Source organism: Geotrypetes seraphini, chromosome 2 (genome assembly GCF_902459505.1).
Source record: "Geotrypetes seraphini chromosome 2, aGeoSer1.1, whole genome shotgun sequence".
Taxonomy (NCBI): Eukaryota; Metazoa; Chordata; class Amphibia; order Gymnophiona; family Dermophiidae; genus Geotrypetes; species Geotrypetes seraphini.
In genome coordinates this window covers 183,678,474-183,698,817 of record NC_047085.1, presented here as the reverse complement: position 1 = coordinate 183,698,817, position 20,344 = coordinate 183,678,474, and the positions used below count along the sequence as shown (strand labels likewise).

General features: G+C 44.3%; 1 protein-coding gene across 1 annotated transcript in view; it reads right to left on the bottom strand.

The window, feature by feature from the left end:
* LOC117355695 (cytidine monophosphate-N-acetylneuraminic acid hydroxylase-like) overlaps positions 1-20,344 on the bottom strand; it is a 102,593-nt gene that overhangs the window by 55,618 nt on the left and 26,631 nt on the right. The window contains exons 4-6 of the mRNA XM_033934623.1: positions 3,175-3,365; positions 1,357-1,504; positions 422-503 (exon numbers count right to left, since the gene is read on the bottom strand). Of these exons, the coding sequence (XP_033790514.1) occupies positions 422-503; positions 1,357-1,504; positions 3,175-3,365 (421 nt within the window). The remainder of the gene's footprint in view (positions 1-421; positions 504-1,356; positions 1,505-3,174; positions 3,366-20,344) is intronic.

The following is a 20,344-nucleotide window of genomic DNA, read 5'->3' as shown; positions in this document are numbered from 1 at the left end:
GGGGGGGGGGGGCCGCGTTGCCGATTGATGCATGAGGGGCCCATCACTGTTTGGAAAAAACAATGTTGAGGCCCTCCTTCATCGGACCCCCTCATTTCGGGCCCTAGGCACGTGCCTACTTGGCCTAATGGTTAATCCTGCCTGGTCATGAAAACTGGGCAGAGAAAGTAGTTTGGAAGTAGTTTGAAAAAAAAGAAATAAAGACCATACTTTTCAAGAAGTCCCTGAAAAAGACTTAACACAGAAAGTTTAATTCCTTCTTCTCACTATACCCCCAACCCCAAAACAACCAGCTCTACTCTGTATTTTCCTTGAAAACGACCAGATATCTTTTGTAATACATCTTTGATAACTCCTTTGTAATCCGCCTTGAACCGCAAGGTAATGGCGGAATAGAAATCCCTAATCTAATGTAAAATACCTTTATATTCCAGAATGATACAAGTATCCATTTCAGGATGAATCCCATCCATCAGTATCATAAATCTGAGGTGTTTGTCCACCTAGAATTGTACACAAAAGTCAAAAAGTCATAACTGGTGTTCCATCTTTAAAATATTGCAACAGGACAGGATGTAGCTACTTAGGAAAAATTTAAAAGCATGAAGATCTCTACAAATTCTGGAGGCATACAACACTCATGCATGGGACCATAGTACAAAGTAAAATATCCAACACAACGAATCCTACTCTAATATGAACCAAAAAAAAAAAATCTCAATTTTGTAATAATTTCAATAGTCTTGTATTATACAGATACCAAGCTATCTATAACATATAGAAGGAACAGTCCAGAAACTTTAAATATTTTCAGACCACATGGGTTGATACTTCCTAGCATAAAAACTTTCCATAAAATTTTCTAGATAATTTTTTACTTAAACTCTTAATTTATCTTTACAGAGCTGCACTGTAGGTGCAATTTGAAGAGCATTGCCATGCAGTCTCATTGATCATGGCCAGTGATTCAGCTGTGTTGGAAACTGGTTATTGATTTCACGGTTTCTTTAATTGTGGTGAAAAGAATCAAATGTCCCCTGAGCTCTCTTGCAGATTCTTATTTAGGTAGCGGGATAAAAAATGGCTGTAGGTGGTATATCTCCAGATTTTCACTCATTTACATAGCTGAAGAATTTGGCAGAACACAGGTTATAGTGAAACAAATATGATTTTGTTACAGATCAGATTTCTAGAGGGGGAAAAAAGTCAGAAAATACAAGGTTTCCTCACTATCAGTAAGCGATAAGAAGAGGAGAAAATGAATTGTACAGTACACCATACTCAGAAAGGAAACAGTAAGGCTACTTTAGCCAGTGCAGAATCAGCTTGAAACCTGAATACATCTGAATATCTAACCTGCTGCCATACTCCAAATGGAACAATATTAATGTTTGTTAGCTTTACACCACTTTTCTGAAGGTACCAAAACACTGGCCTTTCAGTGTTTCCAACATAGATTGGGACATCTGGTCTTTTCTCAGCAAGTTTCTTCAATGTGTGATAACTAGAGTGCAAGTGGTAAAGAGAGGGAATGAAATCATGATGGCCTCAACTCTGCAGCATTTCAGAGCTGTGAAAATGTAGAAGACCATCTGAGGACAGTTATGCAAACCATGTCATTTTTAACTCAAGCCAAAGAAAAGATATTCTGCCCGATATTCAGTGTTACTTAACTGGCCAGGAATGGCTCCTGGCCGGTGAAATAGCACTTAGCTGGCTAAGCTCTAATATTCAGTGTGAGATGGCCAATGAATATTACCACTAAGGTCCATATTCTATAAACAGTGCCGTCATCGTTGACTGCCTACAAAATGGCTGCCAATTGCCTACCAATCACACAACGACACTGTTTATAGAATCACAGCTTTGTGAAAGGTAGGCACAAGCACTATAAGGCAGGGTTTTAAAGGTTTACATTTCCAGCACCTACCTTTCACGTGAATCATGGCTACGGAGGTGCTTTACGATGCCTACAGTGGCATTAGGCATCATAAAGCACTTCTGTAGCCACGATGAAGGCACTGGATTTCTAGGCGCCGTTAAGCACCTACATTTTTCTACATATGTTAGGCGCTAGTAGGGTGCCTAATGGTGCCTAAATTAAGGCGCTGTTTATAGAATATGGACCTTAGTGGCTAGCCTGCTCACCAGCTATGTTGCTCGACATTGCCAGTTAGTGCCAGTATCCATTGGCTGAGCAGCTAACTTGAGTGGCCAGATAAACCCACATAAATAGCAGGTCTATCTTTGGCCGCTATAACTTATCAAGCTATATTTTTAGTGGCTATAAATAGACCAGAAATTCAATGCTGGTCACCAGATACTGCTCTTAAATTTCCAGGTTTGCTGCCAACCACAGGAGTCAACCTGGTTAACTTCTGCAGTCTGAATATCAGTCCCATTAAGAGTAGCTCAAAAGATATTTATCTTAAAGAAATTGCATACATACATATGTACTTCGGCATATGGAGGAGTAACAATGGTTAGAGGAGTCTGGGAATTGTAACAGCCCAAATTCAAATCTCATGGCAGCTCCTTCTGGCCTTGGACAAGTCACTTAACTCTCCATGACAAGGAAACCACAAAGGGGAGGGGGTCCTGCACTGTGGTCATTAAGAAACCAACAGTCAACTTTGACTCAAGTACACATCTGGATCTTGATGTATACATATATTGGATATACGATTTTCCACTTTTTTTGTTCTGAATTTTCTGACGGAACAAAAAAAGTAGAAAATCACTGGACTAAGGGCTCCTTTTACAAAGTCACGCTAGGGTCTTAACGCGCGTTAAATTGCCACGTGCACTAGCCGCTACTGCCTCCTTTTGAGCAGGTGGTAGATTTTCGGCTAGTGTGCATTATAGCGCACGCTAATCCGGTGCGTGTGCTAAAACGCTTAGTGCACCTTCGTAAAAGGAGCCCTAAGTGTATAGTCCTCAGTGGAGGCTGCCCCACATTTATTGGTTGGACTGAGAACTTTTCAGTGACCCTTTGTATTATAGAAAATAAGTGATTTTGAGAAAATGATGAGCAGCCAATAAAAAGATGTTAGTGGTCAAGGTTGGCTACATTTACAGGATCTGTGGAATTACTTGGGAGATAAGATGTAACATCACAATGTGTTATCTATAGGCACTGCATGGGATAGAGTATACTGTACAGAGATAAGATACCTGAGATGATCAGAATGCAAATGGCTAATATAAATGAGATCAGCACGGCAAAGTCTTTCCAGCCAGTCATGTGGTGGTTCATGAAGCAACCACCAGCCTCGGGCAAAGGCAGGTCCAATAATCCAAGGGTCAAACACTATTTGTTTATCACCCAATTTCAGCTCCATGCATGCATGAGTTATGTACGTAACCTGCAAAAACAAACAAGGATTAAAGAGGGAAGGCTTTTTTTGTTGCATCTATTTCAGTAATTAATTCCCCTCCCCCATTTTATAAAGCAGCAGTAGTGGCTGCTGCACGGCAAACGCTCTGAAGCCCATTTAATCTCTATGGGTATCAAAGCGATTATAGCAGCAGCCACTACTGCCAGTAGCGTACTAATGGGGGGGCGAGGGGGGAGGTCCGCCCCGGGTGCCAGCCCTGAGGGAGGTGCTCCTGGCCTTGCCGTTCAGTCCCCCCCCACCCCCGAAGGACCACTCGCCCCCCTGGCCTCCCTGCACCACCTGAATCAGCCCGCAGCGGGATCGCGATGTCGGCGATCCCTTCGCTGCTTCGGCGCTCCTTCCTGCGCCACGGTCCCACCCCTCCCCTCCTCTGATGTCAGAGGAGGGGCGGGACCGTGGCGGAGGAAGCAGCTCTGAAGCAGCTGAAGGGATCGCTGACATCGCGATCCCGCTGCGGGCTGATTCAGGTGGTGCAGGGAGGCCAGGGGGCGAGTGGTCCTTCGGGGGTGGGGGGGACTGAACTCAAGGCCGGGAGCACCCCTTCAGGGCCTGATTCAGGTGGTGCAGGGAGGCCAGGGGGGGCGAGCGGGTCCTTCGGGGTGGGGTGGGCAGGCAGGCCGGCAGGCAGGCCTTCAAGGGGGGGGACAGGCAGGCCTTCAAAGGGGAGACAGGCAGGCCTTCAAAGGGGGGACAGGCCTTCAAGGGGGGGTCAGGCAGGCAGGCAGGCTTTCAAGGGAGGGACAGGCCTTCAAGGGAGGGGGGGAGACAGGCAGGCAGGCTTTCAAGGGAGGGACAGGCCTTCAAGGGGGGACAGGCAGGCCTTCAAGGGGGGGATGCAGACTTTTAAGGGGGGGACAGGCCTTCAGGGAGGGGGGCCCCGGTGTAGAAATACACGGAGGGAATGAGGGGGTTCAAAGAGACGCGCATATGCCAGACTTTGGGTGGGAAGAAATAATGGGTCTGAAAATAGAGAAGAGGGAGAGATGATGGACCATAGTTTTTAGAGAGGGAAGGAACAGAAAGGGAGAGAAGTTGGACGCAAGGGATGGTGTGGAGGGGGGGGGGGTGGATAGAGATACTGGTTAGGAGGGTAGTTGGGAAAAGAAAGGGAGAGATGGTGGACCCTGGGGTGGTGGGGAAGGAGGGAAAGAAAATTTTCAGTGCCTGTTTCTATTATGACCATTTATTTTTCATGGTTATTACAAAAAATATTTTTTTACATGGGGGGGGGGTCAAAAAATGATGGGCCCCGGGTGCCACATACCCTAGGTACGCCACTGACTACTGCCCTTTATTTTTCTCTGGAAACTGAAAGTATTGTTGTAGAATCACTAGGGCCTGCTTTTTTTTTTTTAAGGGTCAACAATTTTTATTGATGACAATATAACAAACAGCACAAAAAGAAAGAAAAATTAACAGTGTACAGCTCTTGTCATCCAATTTATACAATAAACCACCCTCCCCCCATTCTCCCACCACACAAGAGCAACAAGACCATAGTCCATAGCATAACTATAACAGATCCAGCAAAACAGCTGTAACAAACATTATTCATTACAGAACATGAGTAAAATAAGTTGGCATTACAAACTACAGAAATGCAAGGTGCTATAGACTAAATATACTGTATACAATGCTTCAGTAGGTCTATCATGGAGAATCCTCCCACCCTCCACCACAGAAACCACCCCTCCTCACCACTTTCCATGCAGAGAGAGACAGAAAAAAAAGGGTCCCCAACAAGCTCCAGAGAAACAGCAGAAAACAGGGACCTAAAGACCCAAATCCTATATAACAGAATCAAGGAAACCTCCCAAATATGCAGTATTGATCCCCCTCAGACGCAACACAAACCGCTCAACAAAAAGAGTTCAAGCTGTAGGAACAGATAACACAAAGATCCCCCCCCCCCCAAAAAAAAAAGGACATTCCTAGCCAAAAGTCCTAACACCTCGGCAGATCTCCCAGGACATTCAAAAGTTGACTCCTCTTCCTCTTACTATTACTTATCACTTATATAGCGCTGAAAGGCACACACAGCACTGTACATTTTAACATTTATAGACAGTCCCTGTTCAGAAGAGCTCACAATCTAACTTGGACAGATAGACATGACATATAGGGTTGGGGATGCAGAACTCCTACTTCTGGGTCACTAGGTCTGCTTTAATGGTCTTATAAAATGCAAGGTTAGTTGTCTCATTCCACTCTTAGCTAGAAATATGTTTCAGCTTCCTATAATTTATTACTAAAGTCATTATTAACATATCCAAGTTTATAGAGCTGCTTTACATGAATTACACACACGTGTTAAGAACCAATTTCAGAAGGCCGCTATTTACATGTAGAGATCCACACCATGCGGAGACTATAAGCAGAGGAGGTTAGGCATGGTTTGGGTGAGACTAAAAAGGTGTTCATGTGTATGAGGAAAATTTCAGTTTTATACCAGCTTAAGTTTGGTATAAAAAAAAAAAGTTAAACAATGTAGTCTTCATCAAGGGCTATATACTTAGTCCAGTGAGTTTCCAGTTTTTTCATATCGAAGGAAAATTAGGTTTTGTCAAACTGCAAAATATTTATTGATGGCATCAGTGACTTAATGGAACTGTGGCACCATCTCATGGAAATTTACCAAACTTTTCAAACCATCCTCATCGGTTTTCAACTAATACTCATTTTGACCATGTGATAGAAGAAGACACCAACGTAGAGAACATTATGAAAATGTGGAAGGACTTCACTATTGCCGATGCCATCAATGTTATTGAAAGAGCGCTGAAAGCTGTCAAGCCAGAGACAGTGAATTGTGCTGGAAGAATCTTTGGCCTGACTGCATAAAAAGAAGTTCACTGTCATTACCACAGAGCTAGTCCAAGAAATTAGGGAAGACACTGTGGACTTGGTAAAGAAGGTGGATGGAGAAGGCTTTGAAGATCTGGATCTGGAGGATATTTAAGACTTAATAGACACCAGAGCCAACAAACTAACAGAAGATGACCTAATTGTCCTGACAGTTCCCGAAGGAGAGGCAATGCCTGATGAAGAAGAGGATGGAGGAGAAGTAGTGCTAGAAGACAAGTTTACATTGGACAATATTGCAGAGGGTCTACACAGGTTCAATGTTGTCATGGACTTTTTTTATGACATCGATCCATCCATGATACATGCCTTGAAGGTGAATGAGTTAGCAGAAGCAGCAATGTCTACATACACAAATATATATAAAGAAATGAAGAAGCAGAAGAGCCAGACGGAAATCTCAATGTATTTCCAGAAGATACCGAGAGTCCCTGCTTCTCCATCCACCGTAAATCTTCTGTTATGATCTCCTTAGACCTCACATCCGCCATTGACACTATTGATCATCCCCTTCTCCTCAAAAGAACATAAGAATTGCTGCTGCTGGGTCAGACCAGTGGTCCATCGTGCCCAGCAGTCCGCTCATGCGGCGGCCCCCAGATCAAAGACCTGTGCTCTAAATGAGTTCAGCTTCACCTGCATACGTTCCAGTTTAGCAGGAACTTGTCCAATACATCGGCATATCTGGCACTGCCCTACAATTGATCTCCTCCTATCTTCACAATTGAAACTACAGAGTCAGTTTCAATAACTCCATTTCCTCTACGATTGCCCAAACCTATGGGGTCCCTCAGGGCTCGATCCTCTCTCCTCTTCTTTTCATTATTTTTCTGACCCCTCTACTCATCCTAGCTCAGTCTATAGGTTTTACAGTATTCACATATGCCGATGACATCCAATTACTTCATTCATTAAATTCTACATCCCCTGAAGAAATAAATGAGATTAATTTCAAACGTGGCCAAATCAGTTCCTGACTCCAACAAATAAACTCACCCTGAATATTTCTAAAACTACAGGAGGCTCCTAATAAAAAATAAATAAAAGTTCAAAAAGTGGCTAAATCGGTACTTGGACGATCAAAATGACAGATCGTCCAAGTACCCTGCCTCTAAACGCCTAGGGCAAAAAGAGGCATTTTTAGAGGAGGGGAAAGGGCGGGAGGTGGGCCAACCTAGACTTAGTTGTACAGCAACTATAACCAAAAACATTAATAAGTTGCCCAGTCGAAACTTATATGTTTTGACTTGAACCAAGTCAAAACAGGTATAAATTCTGAATAGGGGCCGCTGAGCTGATCCCAGCTGCCGCAATCAGCTCAGCAGCCCCGTCAATCTGCCCACCCCCACTGCAATGATTGCGGCAGAAGTGATGCCTCATCTCCCCTGCCACAATCGTGATCCCCCCATAGGAGGGGCCTTAGGTGCCTGGGCCAACTGGAATTGGCCCAGTTGCCATAGGCCCCTCCTGTGGGCGAGGCCTTAGGCACAGGAGTTGGGTTGGCCCTATATGCATAAGGCTCCACCCACAGGAGTGGCCTAAGGCAACTGAGCCAATACCAGTTGGCCCAGGCGCCTAAGGCCCCTCCTATGGGTGGGGCCTTAGGCTCCTGGCCCAATCAGGTCCTAGGCCTGCCATTTGGAGGATGGCGGGCCTATCGGCTGGGCTTGGGACCTGTCCGTCCAGCCATCGTAAAGTAAGTTGAGGGGGGTGTCAGGGGTTGGGGTGTCGGATCACAGGGTTAGGGGCCATTCGGAAGTTCGGGGGTTTGGGGGTCAAGCGTGGGATGGGGTGTCATGGACAGGAGGACCTGGGATCCCTCTTGCCCGTATTTGAGAGGGGTGGGGGATCACCTTCCGGCAGGAAAGGTTGGGCTCCCTCCTGCCGGTATTGTCAGAGTGGGGGATCACGGGGGGTGTGCCTCAGCAGGAGGGGTTGGGTTCCAACCTGCCAGTATTGTTTTGGGAGGAGGGAGTCACGGGGTGTGCGCTGTGGGCAGGAGGGCCTTGGATCCCTCCTGCCTGTAATTGATTCAGGGGGGTTTGGGGGCTCGCACCTCAACAGAAGGGGTTGGGCTCCCTCCTGCCGGTATTGTCAGGGTTTGGAGGTGGGGGGCAGATTGCAATTGCGGCAGGAGAGATGCCTAATCTCTCCTGCCGCAATCATGATCCCCCCTGAACTGCTGCAAATCGCAGCAGGAGAGATTAAGCATCTCTCCTGCCGCGATCGTTGCGAAGGGATTCTGGTTACAGAATCCAGCTTTTAGGTGAAGGACTGGCCCCTCCTTCGCCTAAAAGGTCTTGTTTTGGGCGTTTGGGATTTAGGCAATTTTTGGGTTGATAATGTGTTCTAAGGTTAGATGTAGTGGTGGTCTTGGCGATTAAACTGCTTAACGTAGAGGTAGGCCATTCTAAAAAAAAACCCTCATTTTGGACATTTTTTTGAGAATGAACATTTTCCCTGCTACTACTTTCAGCATGTAGGACCTTAGACCAAAAGGGGACTTAGATTTTTTTTTTTATTATGCCCCTCCACGTGTCCTTTTCCTGATCTCTACAGATGAACATCTATGCACTCCCATCAGCATTGATTCCTCTCCCATTCAAATGGACTGCAAAGTTAAACTTCTTGGTGTTATCCTCGACAAAGATCTTACATTCCACCAGAAAATCAGTGCTGTAACACAAAAATGTTTTCACAAGTTAACACTTAACCACTATCTCTTCCCTTCTTGATTCCCCTTCAAACAATATACTGATCCATTCTCTTGTTATTTCGACCCTAGACTACTGCAATGCGCTCTACCAAGGCAAAACCCAGAAGGAAATCCGTTGTCTCCAATTATTACAAAACATCGCTGTCAAACTAATCTACCATGCTAAAAACATATGGCACACTGGCTGCCCATCACATACCACCTCACCTACAAAATATTATTTCTTGCCTTCAAAACAAAAAACTCCCACCAACCAGCTTTCATTGATAAACTTTTAATTCCGTATGCTTCCTGTAGGGCTCTTCGATCTAGTAAACAAAATCTGTTCACCATCTCTTCGATACAAGAGCTCTTCTACAACACTACCCACAAATCCATTTTCTCTGTTACAACTCCCACCTTGTGGAATGCTCTTCTTACTGACCTTTGCTTAGAAAATTCTTTAGATAAGTTTAAAATCAAACTTAAAACGTTTCTTTTTAAAGATGTCTATATGCTTTAGCCCTGATTTCTTTGACAAATTATCCTCTTTTGCAGAACCAATCTGAAAATCAAAACGCTTCTTTTGAAGTGCTCCCTACATATATGTATTTACCTTTCTCACTTACCTCCTTTTATTTTTATTTTCATCTCGATGTATTTAATAACTTCCCTCTCCCCGTTTTCTTTCCCTTTTGTATCATGTATGTCAGTGCGTAAATGCTTCCCTCCTTTTAGGTTAGACCAATGTACTTCAACCGCTGGTCCACGGACTGGTGCCGGTCTGCAAAAATTTCCTGATGGTCCAAAGGGCTAGCACATGCATCAGGCCCGAAATAGTGTCCTTTAACCGCTGAGCCGCGTTGCGTTTGATGTGGCATTATCTTTGGGCTGGCTCCCTCTTCCTCTCTGCACTTAGCCGCAACATCAGAGGGAAGGCTTCCAGATGAGGCGCGGGATGTGCGAGGAGGCACTGGCCGTAGCTTTGTGCACTGTGTCAGTGAGCTAGAGGGAGCCAACCTGAAGATAACACTGGGGGCGGCAAAGAAGGTAAGGCACAGTATGCATGGAGGGAGGGAAACAACAAAGGTAGGGGGAATGATTTTATTTTTGAATTTAGTGATTGAATTGTGTCAATTTTGAGAATTTATATCTGCTTTCTGTATTTTCCACTATTCAGGAAGAAATGCATTTGTTTCTTTTTCTCTGGGGTTGTACTGCATGCAGAGTCTTGCATCTTAGGGTTTGTTTGTATATATTAGTATTTTAGTTTTTGGTCCTGTATTTGCATAGGGGTTATCTGGGTTCTGGTAGGAATGAATGTTGAGAAGCATACAGTGTGCTTTGTGTAGTTTAATTTTGTGGTTAACCATTATGTGTTGTTAATAAGATTATATTGTGCATATAATATATATGAAAAATGAATGGAAAAGCTAGTATAACAATTAGTACTATTATGGGAGTGGAGATTGGGTAGAGATGGGTGGGGTCTGGCCCATGATTTAGCCCAGTGTTCTTCAACTGCCGGTCCGCGGACTGGTGCCGGTCCACAAAATAATTCTTTTATTTCTGCCAGTCCTTAGGTGTAAAAAGGTTGAAGAACAATGGGTTAGATATGATTTAACTTTTTTTTTTTACTTTATTATATTTTATTGTTAACCGTTTAGATATCTGTATGATAAAAGATATATCAAAAATAAAAAAACTTGGAAACTTCTGCATCAGACACCCATGAGGAGGCACCCCCTTTGTCTCCTCCTACTCCTGTACTGCATACTTAAATGTATAGGTTGATAAGGCTGAAGACATCGAAGATCCACTTCCACTGTCTGAAGAGGCACCTGGTGCTCACTTATCCTCTTTATATCCTCCTGCACCGCAAGCGGAACATGCAAAGGACAATGAGGATGAAGACACCCCCTGAATAAGAGATAGGTATGTGTTACAGCACAGTTCTTCAACCGCCGGTCCGCGGACCGTTGCCGGTCCTCAAAAAAATCTTGCCGGTCCGCGAAGGATTCGGTCCCCGCTGCAATGAAAGGCCGGCGTCAGCTAACTTGTAACTTACTGTTGCAGTCGCTGTGCCGGGACTCCTGCCTTCCACCGCGTTTGCCTCCTGCCTTGTCTCTGCACCTCCAGACCAGCAGCGGCAGCTCTGTGTACTTTTAACTTCAGCACAGAGCTGCCCCTAAGCAGTAGTTTAGCGTGGTTTCATGAGGCAGCCTCGGGGCCTTTGCTAGGCCGGCCCACATTGCATCATCGAAGCGGGCCGGTCTAGCAAAGGCCCCGAGGCTGCCTCATGAAACCTACTGCTTAGGGGCAGCTCTGTGCCGAAGTTAAAAGCACACAGAGCTGCCGCTGTTGGTCTGGACTCTTGGGCCGCTGAAGGAGGGCAAAGAGCAGCTGTCCTGGAGGTTTCCCTTCCTCTCGCCTTTGCAGGTCCCTTTTTTTTTTTTTCCTTCAAACGGTAACGGGCCCCAGCATCGATATCAATCAAGTAAGTTCAACTGTTCCTTGCAAGCGGTTCTGCTCGGCTAAAGCTTCCCCTCTGACATGAGCCACCCTCAGGGGAAAGAAAGTGACTCGCAAAGGTGAGGGGAAGGGGGCATATGATGGAAGTTGGGGAGGGGGCGAGAGAGAGAAGGGGCAGATGATGGAATGGAGGAGATGAGAGAGAGAAGGGGACAGATGATGGAAGTGAGAAGAAGGGAGAGAGAGCAGAAGGCAGATGGATGTCAGTTGAGAGGGGAGAGCAGATGCTGAATGGAAGTGGGGAAAGAACACATACTGGATGGAAGGAGGAGATAAAGGGGAAAGAAAATAGTAAGATAATGGAGGGGTGAGGGAAAGGGGTGAAAAGCTGTGGGTAGACACAGTGAAAAGAGGGAAACGGGACTAAATAGTAAGAAAGAATTTAATTTAGATGGAGGCAAAAAATAGAGAAGGAAGACCAGAGAAGAAAAGGGAAGAGAGAGCAGAGAATGATATCAGATCTGAGTGGAGGAAATGAGAAGAGAGAGATGCTAAAAACCACAGGGGGGAGGGAAGGACAGAGATGCCAGACCATGAGGGGAACAGAAGGAAGATGATGGATGCCAGACCAAATTGTGTGTGTGGGGGGGGAGGGGGCAGGAGGAGAGATGGCAGGGAAAGACAGACAGTGAATGGAAGGGGCAGATGCTGGACTGAAGAGACAGAGAAGGTTATCATGCCGCTGTACTGGGCTATGGTACGCCCTCACCTGGAGTACTGCGTCCAGCACTGGTCACCGTACATGAAGAAGGACACGGTACTACTCGAAAGGGTCCAGAGAAGAGCGACTAAAATGATTAAGGGGCTGGAGGAGTTGCCGTACAACGAAAGATTAGAGAAACTGGGCTTCTTCTCCCTTGAGCAGAGGAGATTGAGAGGGGACATGATAGAAACATGCAAGGTACTGAAGGGAATAGACTTAGTAGCTAAGGACAGGTTGTTCACCCTCTGCAAGGCAGGGAAAACGAGAGGGCACTCTCTAAAGTTGAAAGGGGATAGATTCCGTACAAACGTAAGGAAGTTCTGTGGTAGAAAGCTGGAACGCTCTTCCAGAGGCTGTTATAGGGGAAAACACCCTCCAAGGATTCAAGACAAAGTTAGACAAGTTCCTGCTGAACAAGAACGTGCACTGGTAGGGCTAGTCTCAGTTAGGGTGCTGGTCTTAGACCAGAGGGCAGCCGTGTGAGTGGACTGCTGAGCACAATGGACCACTGGTCTGACCCAGCAGCGGCAATTCTTATGTTCTTAGGGCAGACACTGGCTGGAAGAGAGTGAAAAGGCAATGAAAGCAGAAACCAGAGATGACAAAAGGTAGAAAAAAATAATTTTATTTCTTTCTTGTGATTCAAATATATCAGATTTGAAATATGTATCTTGCTAGACATAACTGGGGAGTGCAAAGCCCAGGCAGTGCTTCTTTAGCTTCCAGCTGGCTTAGGGCTCTCTCTGACCAGGGGGCAGTTGCCCTAGTTCCACTCCCCTAACACCATTCCTGTCATGTGTGACTGTGGTATTCTGTTACATGATATTTGTGTAGCATTCTGTAATAATTTGGCTTATTCAGTTTTCTTGATAGTAGAGGGGATATATGTGAAGGGGAGGGGAGACAGGGGTTTTGTTGATCTTTGCTCTGTATTATTTGTATTTATAAAAGACAATTGTATAGAATATTGTTTCTTTTTATACTTTAATAAAATATATTCAATATAAAATCATAACTATTTGAGGCTTGTGTGGATGGGATCAGATGGTTTGTGGGACCGACCTCGCGGGGACGGGGCAGCGATGGTTTTTTTAAAAAAATTTCAATCTTAGTAGTTTGCCGGTCCACGAAATAATTATTTTATTTCCGCCGGTCCATAGGTGTAAAAAGGTTGAAGAACACTGTGTTACAGTATTATGTTTAACATTACAGTACTGTATATGAATACTGTACTGTACTGTTTTATTCCATTGTGGCTTCTAAATTATTATTATTTGTTTTTCATTTTTATGTATATTTTCATTGTGGCGCAGCCCAAGTCACTTGACTTGCTGTTAAGAGGAGGAAAAACATAGGAAATATTTTCACAAGTGGTAATTTTACAAGAGCTCCTCGTGAACAGGATTTAAACTTAGCAACAAGAAGTAATAATAAATTTTCTATTGATGGTATTTTTTGGATTGTGGGTACACTGTTTGTACCCTGTAGTCTGCAGTTTTATTTTTTGAACCCCCACTATTTACCCTTCTCTGTTGAGAATATTGACCATTTAAACAAACTCTCTGTTTTCTGTCTTTCAACCAGTTCTTAATCCATAAAAGGTCATCACCTCCTATCCTATGACTTTCTAATTTCCTCAGAAGTCTTTCATGAAGTACTTTGTCAAATTCCTTTTGAAAATCCAAATACATAATATCAACCGCCAGCAGCCTGGTTCCACCCTGGTTAAGATGGAGCTCTCCTTCCCCAGTATGTTACTCAGTTCTTAACAAATCTAAAATCCTCCTCCCTGCACCATCGCCTCATTCATGCATGGAGACTTCGCGGAGCTCTGCCTGTCTTTTGGGACCTGCACACGGCTGCCTTATTGGATCTCGCTGAGGGGAGGAATGCAGTGGGGTCACTGCAGGATCACAGGGGAGTAGTCAGAGAAATGCTGGACTGCGTGAATGGAGAAGAAACATAATAAAGAGATGCCAGACTTTCAGGGTAGGGGGTAAGGGAAAGGGAAAGGGAGGACAAAGATGCCAAACTGTGGTAAGGAGGAGGGAAGGAGAGAAGAGGAGATACCAGACCACAAGAAAGGAGAATGGGAACAAGAGAAATGTTGGACTACTGGAGGGAGAGAGAAGGAGCGAGGGATGCCAGACCATGGAAGGGAAGCAGGAGAGAAAGTTAGGTGAGAGAGGGGAAGAGAAGGACAAGGAGATGTGAGACCTCAGTCTTCCTTTTAACTGCATGGGCCTAGGCCTCTGTATAGCCCCATAGTTCAAATAAATGTTCGGGTCTGGGCCAACAGAAGAGGAAGAAATGGCCTGCTCCACAGCTGCTGGTAGACTGGTAGAGTTTTGTACACAACTGGAAATCAGAAACTGAGATTTTCATGCTATGTCTATTTTTAAAAATTCTGATTTGCAACATACAATTAGGGATCAAACAACATTTTTTCTTATGTCCTCTTAATCTCAGGGAAGGCTGATAGTGCTTCAGACCCTTACCATCATGGGTAAATAGAAACATAGAAACATGATGGCAGATAAAGGCCAAATGGCTCATCTAGTCTGCCCATATGCAGTAACCTCTCAGAGATCCCATGTGCCTATCCCAAGCCCTCTTGAATTCTGGCACCTGAGTTGAGTTGGCATCCCTGTTGTTGCGGGAGGGAGGTCGCAGCGGGTACAGAAGGAGGGACTGGGCATCCCTCCAGCTGCGATCGTTGTGGGGGGAATGAGTTGCCTGGGCCACTGAGCTGATCATGGCAACAGCAATCAGCTCAGCAGCCTGATCCAGAACTTATACCTGTTTTGACTTGGTCTAAATCAAAACGTATAAGTTCCGTCCAGGCAACCTTGACAAACTTTCGATTACTGCTGCTGTACCGCTCCCACCCTAACCACTCCTCCAAAACTGCCACTTTGAGCTCTGTGCTTACAGCAGGATTCAGAGGCCTAAAAAGTCTCTAAATACGTCCAAAAATTGGCTTCAATTATCGGCATTTGGATGACCTGTCTTTTTGGTCGTCAAGTACTGCCTTAGGCCAGTTTTTGGATGTAGTTTTCTTTCAATTATGTACCCCATAGCTTGTCGATTATGTACCTCATAGCATATCTACTGTGAACCATCTTGGAGAATTAGTTCAGGACATTTCTGGAAAATACTTAGCAATTCATTGCACTACATGCACATCTTTGATTAAGCATGTTCTTAGTCCTTCAAAGCATGAGGAATTATTGATGGACATAAAGGATAGAAACATAGAAAAAAGCAGCAGAAAAGGGCTATAGCCCACCAAGTCTGCCCATTCCAAGTATCCCCTCCCCTGAATTTACTCCCTTAAAGATCCCACGTGAGTATCCCATTTTCTCTTAAAATCCGTCACGCTGCTGGCCTTTATCACCTGGAGTGGGAGTCTGTTCCAATGATCCACTACTCTTTCGGTGAAGAAGTACTTCCTGGAGTCGCCATGAAACTTCCCTCCCCTGATTTTCAGCGGATGCCCTCTGGTGGTCGAGGGTCCCATGAGCCAGAAGATATCATCTTCTGACTCGATGTGTCCCATGATGTACTTATATGTTTCAATCATATCTCCCCTTTCTCTTCTTTCCTCAAGTGAGTACAGCCGCAATTTTTTAAATCTTTCTTCATACGTGAGATCCTTGAGCCCCAAGACCATCCTGGTGGCCGTTTGCTGAACCGACTCGATCCTCAGCACGTCCTTTCGGTAGTGTGGTCTCCAAAACTGAACACAGTACTCCAAGTGAGGCCTCACCATGGCTCTGTACAACGGCATCATAACTTCAGGTCTCCTGCTGACGAAACCTCTGCGGATACACCCCATCATTTGTCTTGCCCTGGAGGAAGCCTTCTCCACTTGATTGGCAACCTTCATGTTCTCACTAATGATCACCCCTAGGTCGCGTTCCGCCGTGGTCCTAACCAAGGTCTCACCATTTAGTACATAAGTTCTACGCGGGTTTCTCTTACCCAGGTGCATTATCTTGCATTTTTTAGCATTGAAGCCTAGCTGCCAAGTAGTTGACCATTGTTCCAGCAACAGTAGGTCGTGTGTCATATTATCAGGTAATAAGCTTTTGCCTACTATGTTGCAAAGTTTGGCGTCGTCGGCGAACAGTGATACCCTTCCTCTAAGTCCTTGCGTCATATCTCTTATGAATAAGTTAAGTAGAATCGGGCCCAGGACCGAGCCCTGCGGCACTCCACTGATCACGTCCGATGCTTCAGATGGGGTACCGTTCACCACCACCTTCTGAAGTCTACCGTTCAGCCAAGCCCCAACCCATGTAGTTAGAGTGTCTCCTAATCCTATCGATTTCAGCTTCGATGAGGGACGCTATCAAATGCTTTACTGAAGTCTAAATATACCACGTCCAGTGACTCTCCGGCGTCCAGTTGTCTAGTAACCCAGTCAAAAAAGCTAATCAGATTAGATTGGCAGGATCTGCCCTGGGTGAACCCGTGTTGGTGTGGATCATGCAGTTTTTCTTCGTCTAGGATTGTGTCAAGATTCTGTTTGATCAGTGTTTCCATGAGTTTACACACTATAGACATGAGACTCACTGGTCTGTAGTTTGCTGTCTCTGTCCTGCAGCCCTTTTTGTGGAGTGGGATTACGTTGGCGGTTTTCCAGTCCAAGGGGACCCTTCCTGTGCTTAGGGAAAGATTGAAAAGAACAGATAATGGTTCTGCCAGGACTTCCCTTAAATCCCTGAGCATTCTGGGGTGTAGGTTATCCGGTCCCATGGCTTTGTTTACCTTGAGTCTTGATAGTTCGTCATAGACGCTACTGGGCGTAAATTCGAAATCTTGAAACGGGTCTTTCTGGTTATCTCCCGTCTGCAGCTGTGGACCAGCTCCCGGCGCTTCGCGGGTGAACACTGAACAGAAGTATTTGTTTAGTAGTTCTGCCTTCTCAGAATCTGATTCCGCAAAGTTACCGTCCGATTGCTTCAGGCGTACTATCCCATCTTTGTTTCTTTTCCTGTCACTAATATAGCTGAAGAAAGATTTATCCCCTTTCTTAATTTTCCGTGCTAGCTCTTCCTCCATTCGGAGTTTGGCTTCTCTGACTGCTGTTTTGACAGCTTTAGATCTGTCTAGATAGTCCTCTTTCGCCCCATCTCTGCCTAAATGTTTGTAGGTGATAAATGCGTCTTTTTTCTGTTTAACTAGGTCTGAAATTTCTTTACTGAACCATTGGGGTCTTTTGTTTCTCCTGCGTTTACTTACTGTCTTTATGTATCGGTCTGTTGCTTCGTGTAGGATGGACTTCAGAGACGACCACATATCCTCCACATTGTCAGATGTCGGATGAACTGTACTCACTCATTATAGATGAAAGTAGAGATGTAACAACAGAGAAACAACTCTGCATTGCTGTTCATTTTTATAGCTGCAAGCTACACAAAATTATGACAACTTTTCTTGGCTTGGTTTTGCTGGAGTTTGAAACAGCTGAAGCCATTTTTACTGCACTAATGAAATTCCTGAAATAGAATAATCTGGCATCTGAAAAGTGTATTGGACTCGCAACAGATGGCTGCAATACAGTGTGTGGTATTTTCAATTCAGTGATAATCACATTTTGCGAACTTAATCCTAATATTGTTCACATTAAATGCATATGCCCTTAAAGTGATGCCTAGAAATGCAGTTTCTGAAACCTACAGGTGGTTCTCTCACAGTACTGTTCGTCAGCAGAAATACAAAGCTATTTTATTCTTGTATAAATGTTGGTAAAGACCCACTTAAAATTTTGAAATTGTGTGATACCAGATGGCTGTCTTTCACCCAATGTGTTCAATGCATTCTGGACCAGTTTGATGAACTCTTCATTTTCAGGTAGCAAAAGATGAAGAGAGGAATTACACTGCAGAGCTGTTTCAGATGTATAGTGACCCTGAAAACAAGCTGTACCTTGTATTTCTGCAGCCTATACCGCATGAAGTGTGTCCAGAGTGAATAGGCTGAGCTTGACAAACCAAGTCCAGTAAAACTTCTCAAAGTATTATGGATTGGGTTATGTGACCAGCTGCGATCAAGAAATAGACAGAAATACTTGCCTATGATATCAACAGTGAAGCAAATTACCTTCCTATGGGTGCGGTGAACTTTGGAATTGATTTCCATATTCTGTTAACAAATTTGAAGTTGAAACAGTCATCGATGGCAGAAGATGTGAAGCGACAATGTCAGGCTTACCTTGTTAAATTAATAAAGGAGCTACATCAACAACTTCCAGCTAATATCCAGCAGTTGGAATCATTGACAGAACTGAGTCCATCGGTCATTCTTGGAACAAAAAGCCCATGCTGTCTCAGCTCTCCTTTTTGCCACTGTATATAGGAAAAGGAAACCTCGGAGTTCTTGAGCAACAATGGAACAAACTTAGTGTTATTTCCTGGCTGAACATAGAAGATGTCGATGTTGAACAATTCTGGGTGGATGTTATCAATTATACTGATGCAGCTGGTGACTGTGGGGCTCATAATAAAAATTTAAAAAAACATTTAAAAAGTGGTCTAAATCGGACGATCAAAAAGCCAGATCGCCCAGTACCGATAATCAAAGCTGGTTTTAGATGTATCTAAAAGAAACCAAAAGAAACTGTGGAATGACGATGTTCCTTAAATGGACTTTATTTGAAAAATGTCAAAGTTCCAAAGGTACAATAAATCATCCACATAAAATAAAATCATCCACATAAAAGTAAAATAACCAACATGAAAACCTTAAAGGACCTAGTCCACTAGGGACGCAGGCCCCAACACGGTCCGCGTTTCGACAGAGTCTTCTTCAGGGGTCCCTGATGGTCCTATAATGGTGAATGTGTGGAGATGCTAATATGTGGTGAACTGCAAGTAAGACGCTGCTTACATCCAAAGTGAGATGTATCTAAAACCAGCTTAGGCCTTTACTCTGCCTCTAAATGCCTAGAGCGAAAAGAGGTGTTTTTGGCGGAGGGGAAAGGGCGGGAGGTGGGCCAACCTTGACTTAGTCATACAGCAAGCATCTCTCCTGCCGTGATTTGCGGCAGTTCAGGAGGGGAGAAGGATCGCGATCACAGAATGGGAGATGAGGCGTCTCTCCTGCTGCAATCGTTGCGGGGAGGGGGGGGGGGGGAGGAATTCTGTAACCAGTGTTGTTTTTGACAGACATTGGTTACGGAATCCAGCTATCCAGCTTTTAGGCGAAGGAGTGTCCCCTCCTTCGCCTAAAAGGTCTTGTTTTGGGCGTTTGGGACATAGACAATTTTTTGGTCGATAATGTGTTCTAAGGTTAGACGCAGTGGTGGGCTGGGTGATTAAACTTCTTAAAGTAGAGGTAGGCTATTCTAAAAAAAAAAAACACCTCATTTTGTACTTTTTTTTGAGAATGGGCATTTTCCCTGCTGCTAATTTCAGCGTTTAGGGCCTTAGGCCAAAAGGGGATTTAGCCGTTTTTTTAAATTATTATGCCCCTCCATGAGTTCAATAAAATAGGGAAGTTTGCCCATTCAGTAACGCAGCTGTGGAACGGACATTCTCTCAAATGAACCTCATAAAGACAAAACTCAGGAACAGAATGCAGCAGGAACTATTAGAATCAATATTGAACATCTGTGCATTCATGTCTTGACACAACATGTGCTGCAACAGTTTTGAGCCATCTACATCAATGTTGAACTATTTTTCATCAGACATCTATAGTACCTCAGATAATTAGCTTAAAAATGTTGATTTTTAGCCATTTATGAAGTATCTCTTATAGTGCAGACCACCGGTTGTGCTGGTTCTTACTGGTTTTGTTTTCATTTATTTATTTGGTTTTTTTTACATAATTTTGGTTTTTTGAGTGAGTGTATTCAAAAGCTTAAGACAACAGAAAGCTGTTTGATAAGTTCCTCATAATTGTTAAGACTCCTGATGCAGACCAGTTAGGCCGAAACACGGATGTTTAGAGTCCATATTTGAATTAATAAAACTGTATGGAACCCAGAGGTCACCTTCTCTGTCTGTTCTTCTTTCTCTGGTGTGAGAAGGGATTTGTCTCCTGTGCTTGCCATTAATTTTTAGCCTCAGCCAGTCACAGCTCTCCCTTTCACGGTAAAGTGCTTGTTTTATTGTGTTTTTTCTGAATGTTTTGTATTTGAGTTTT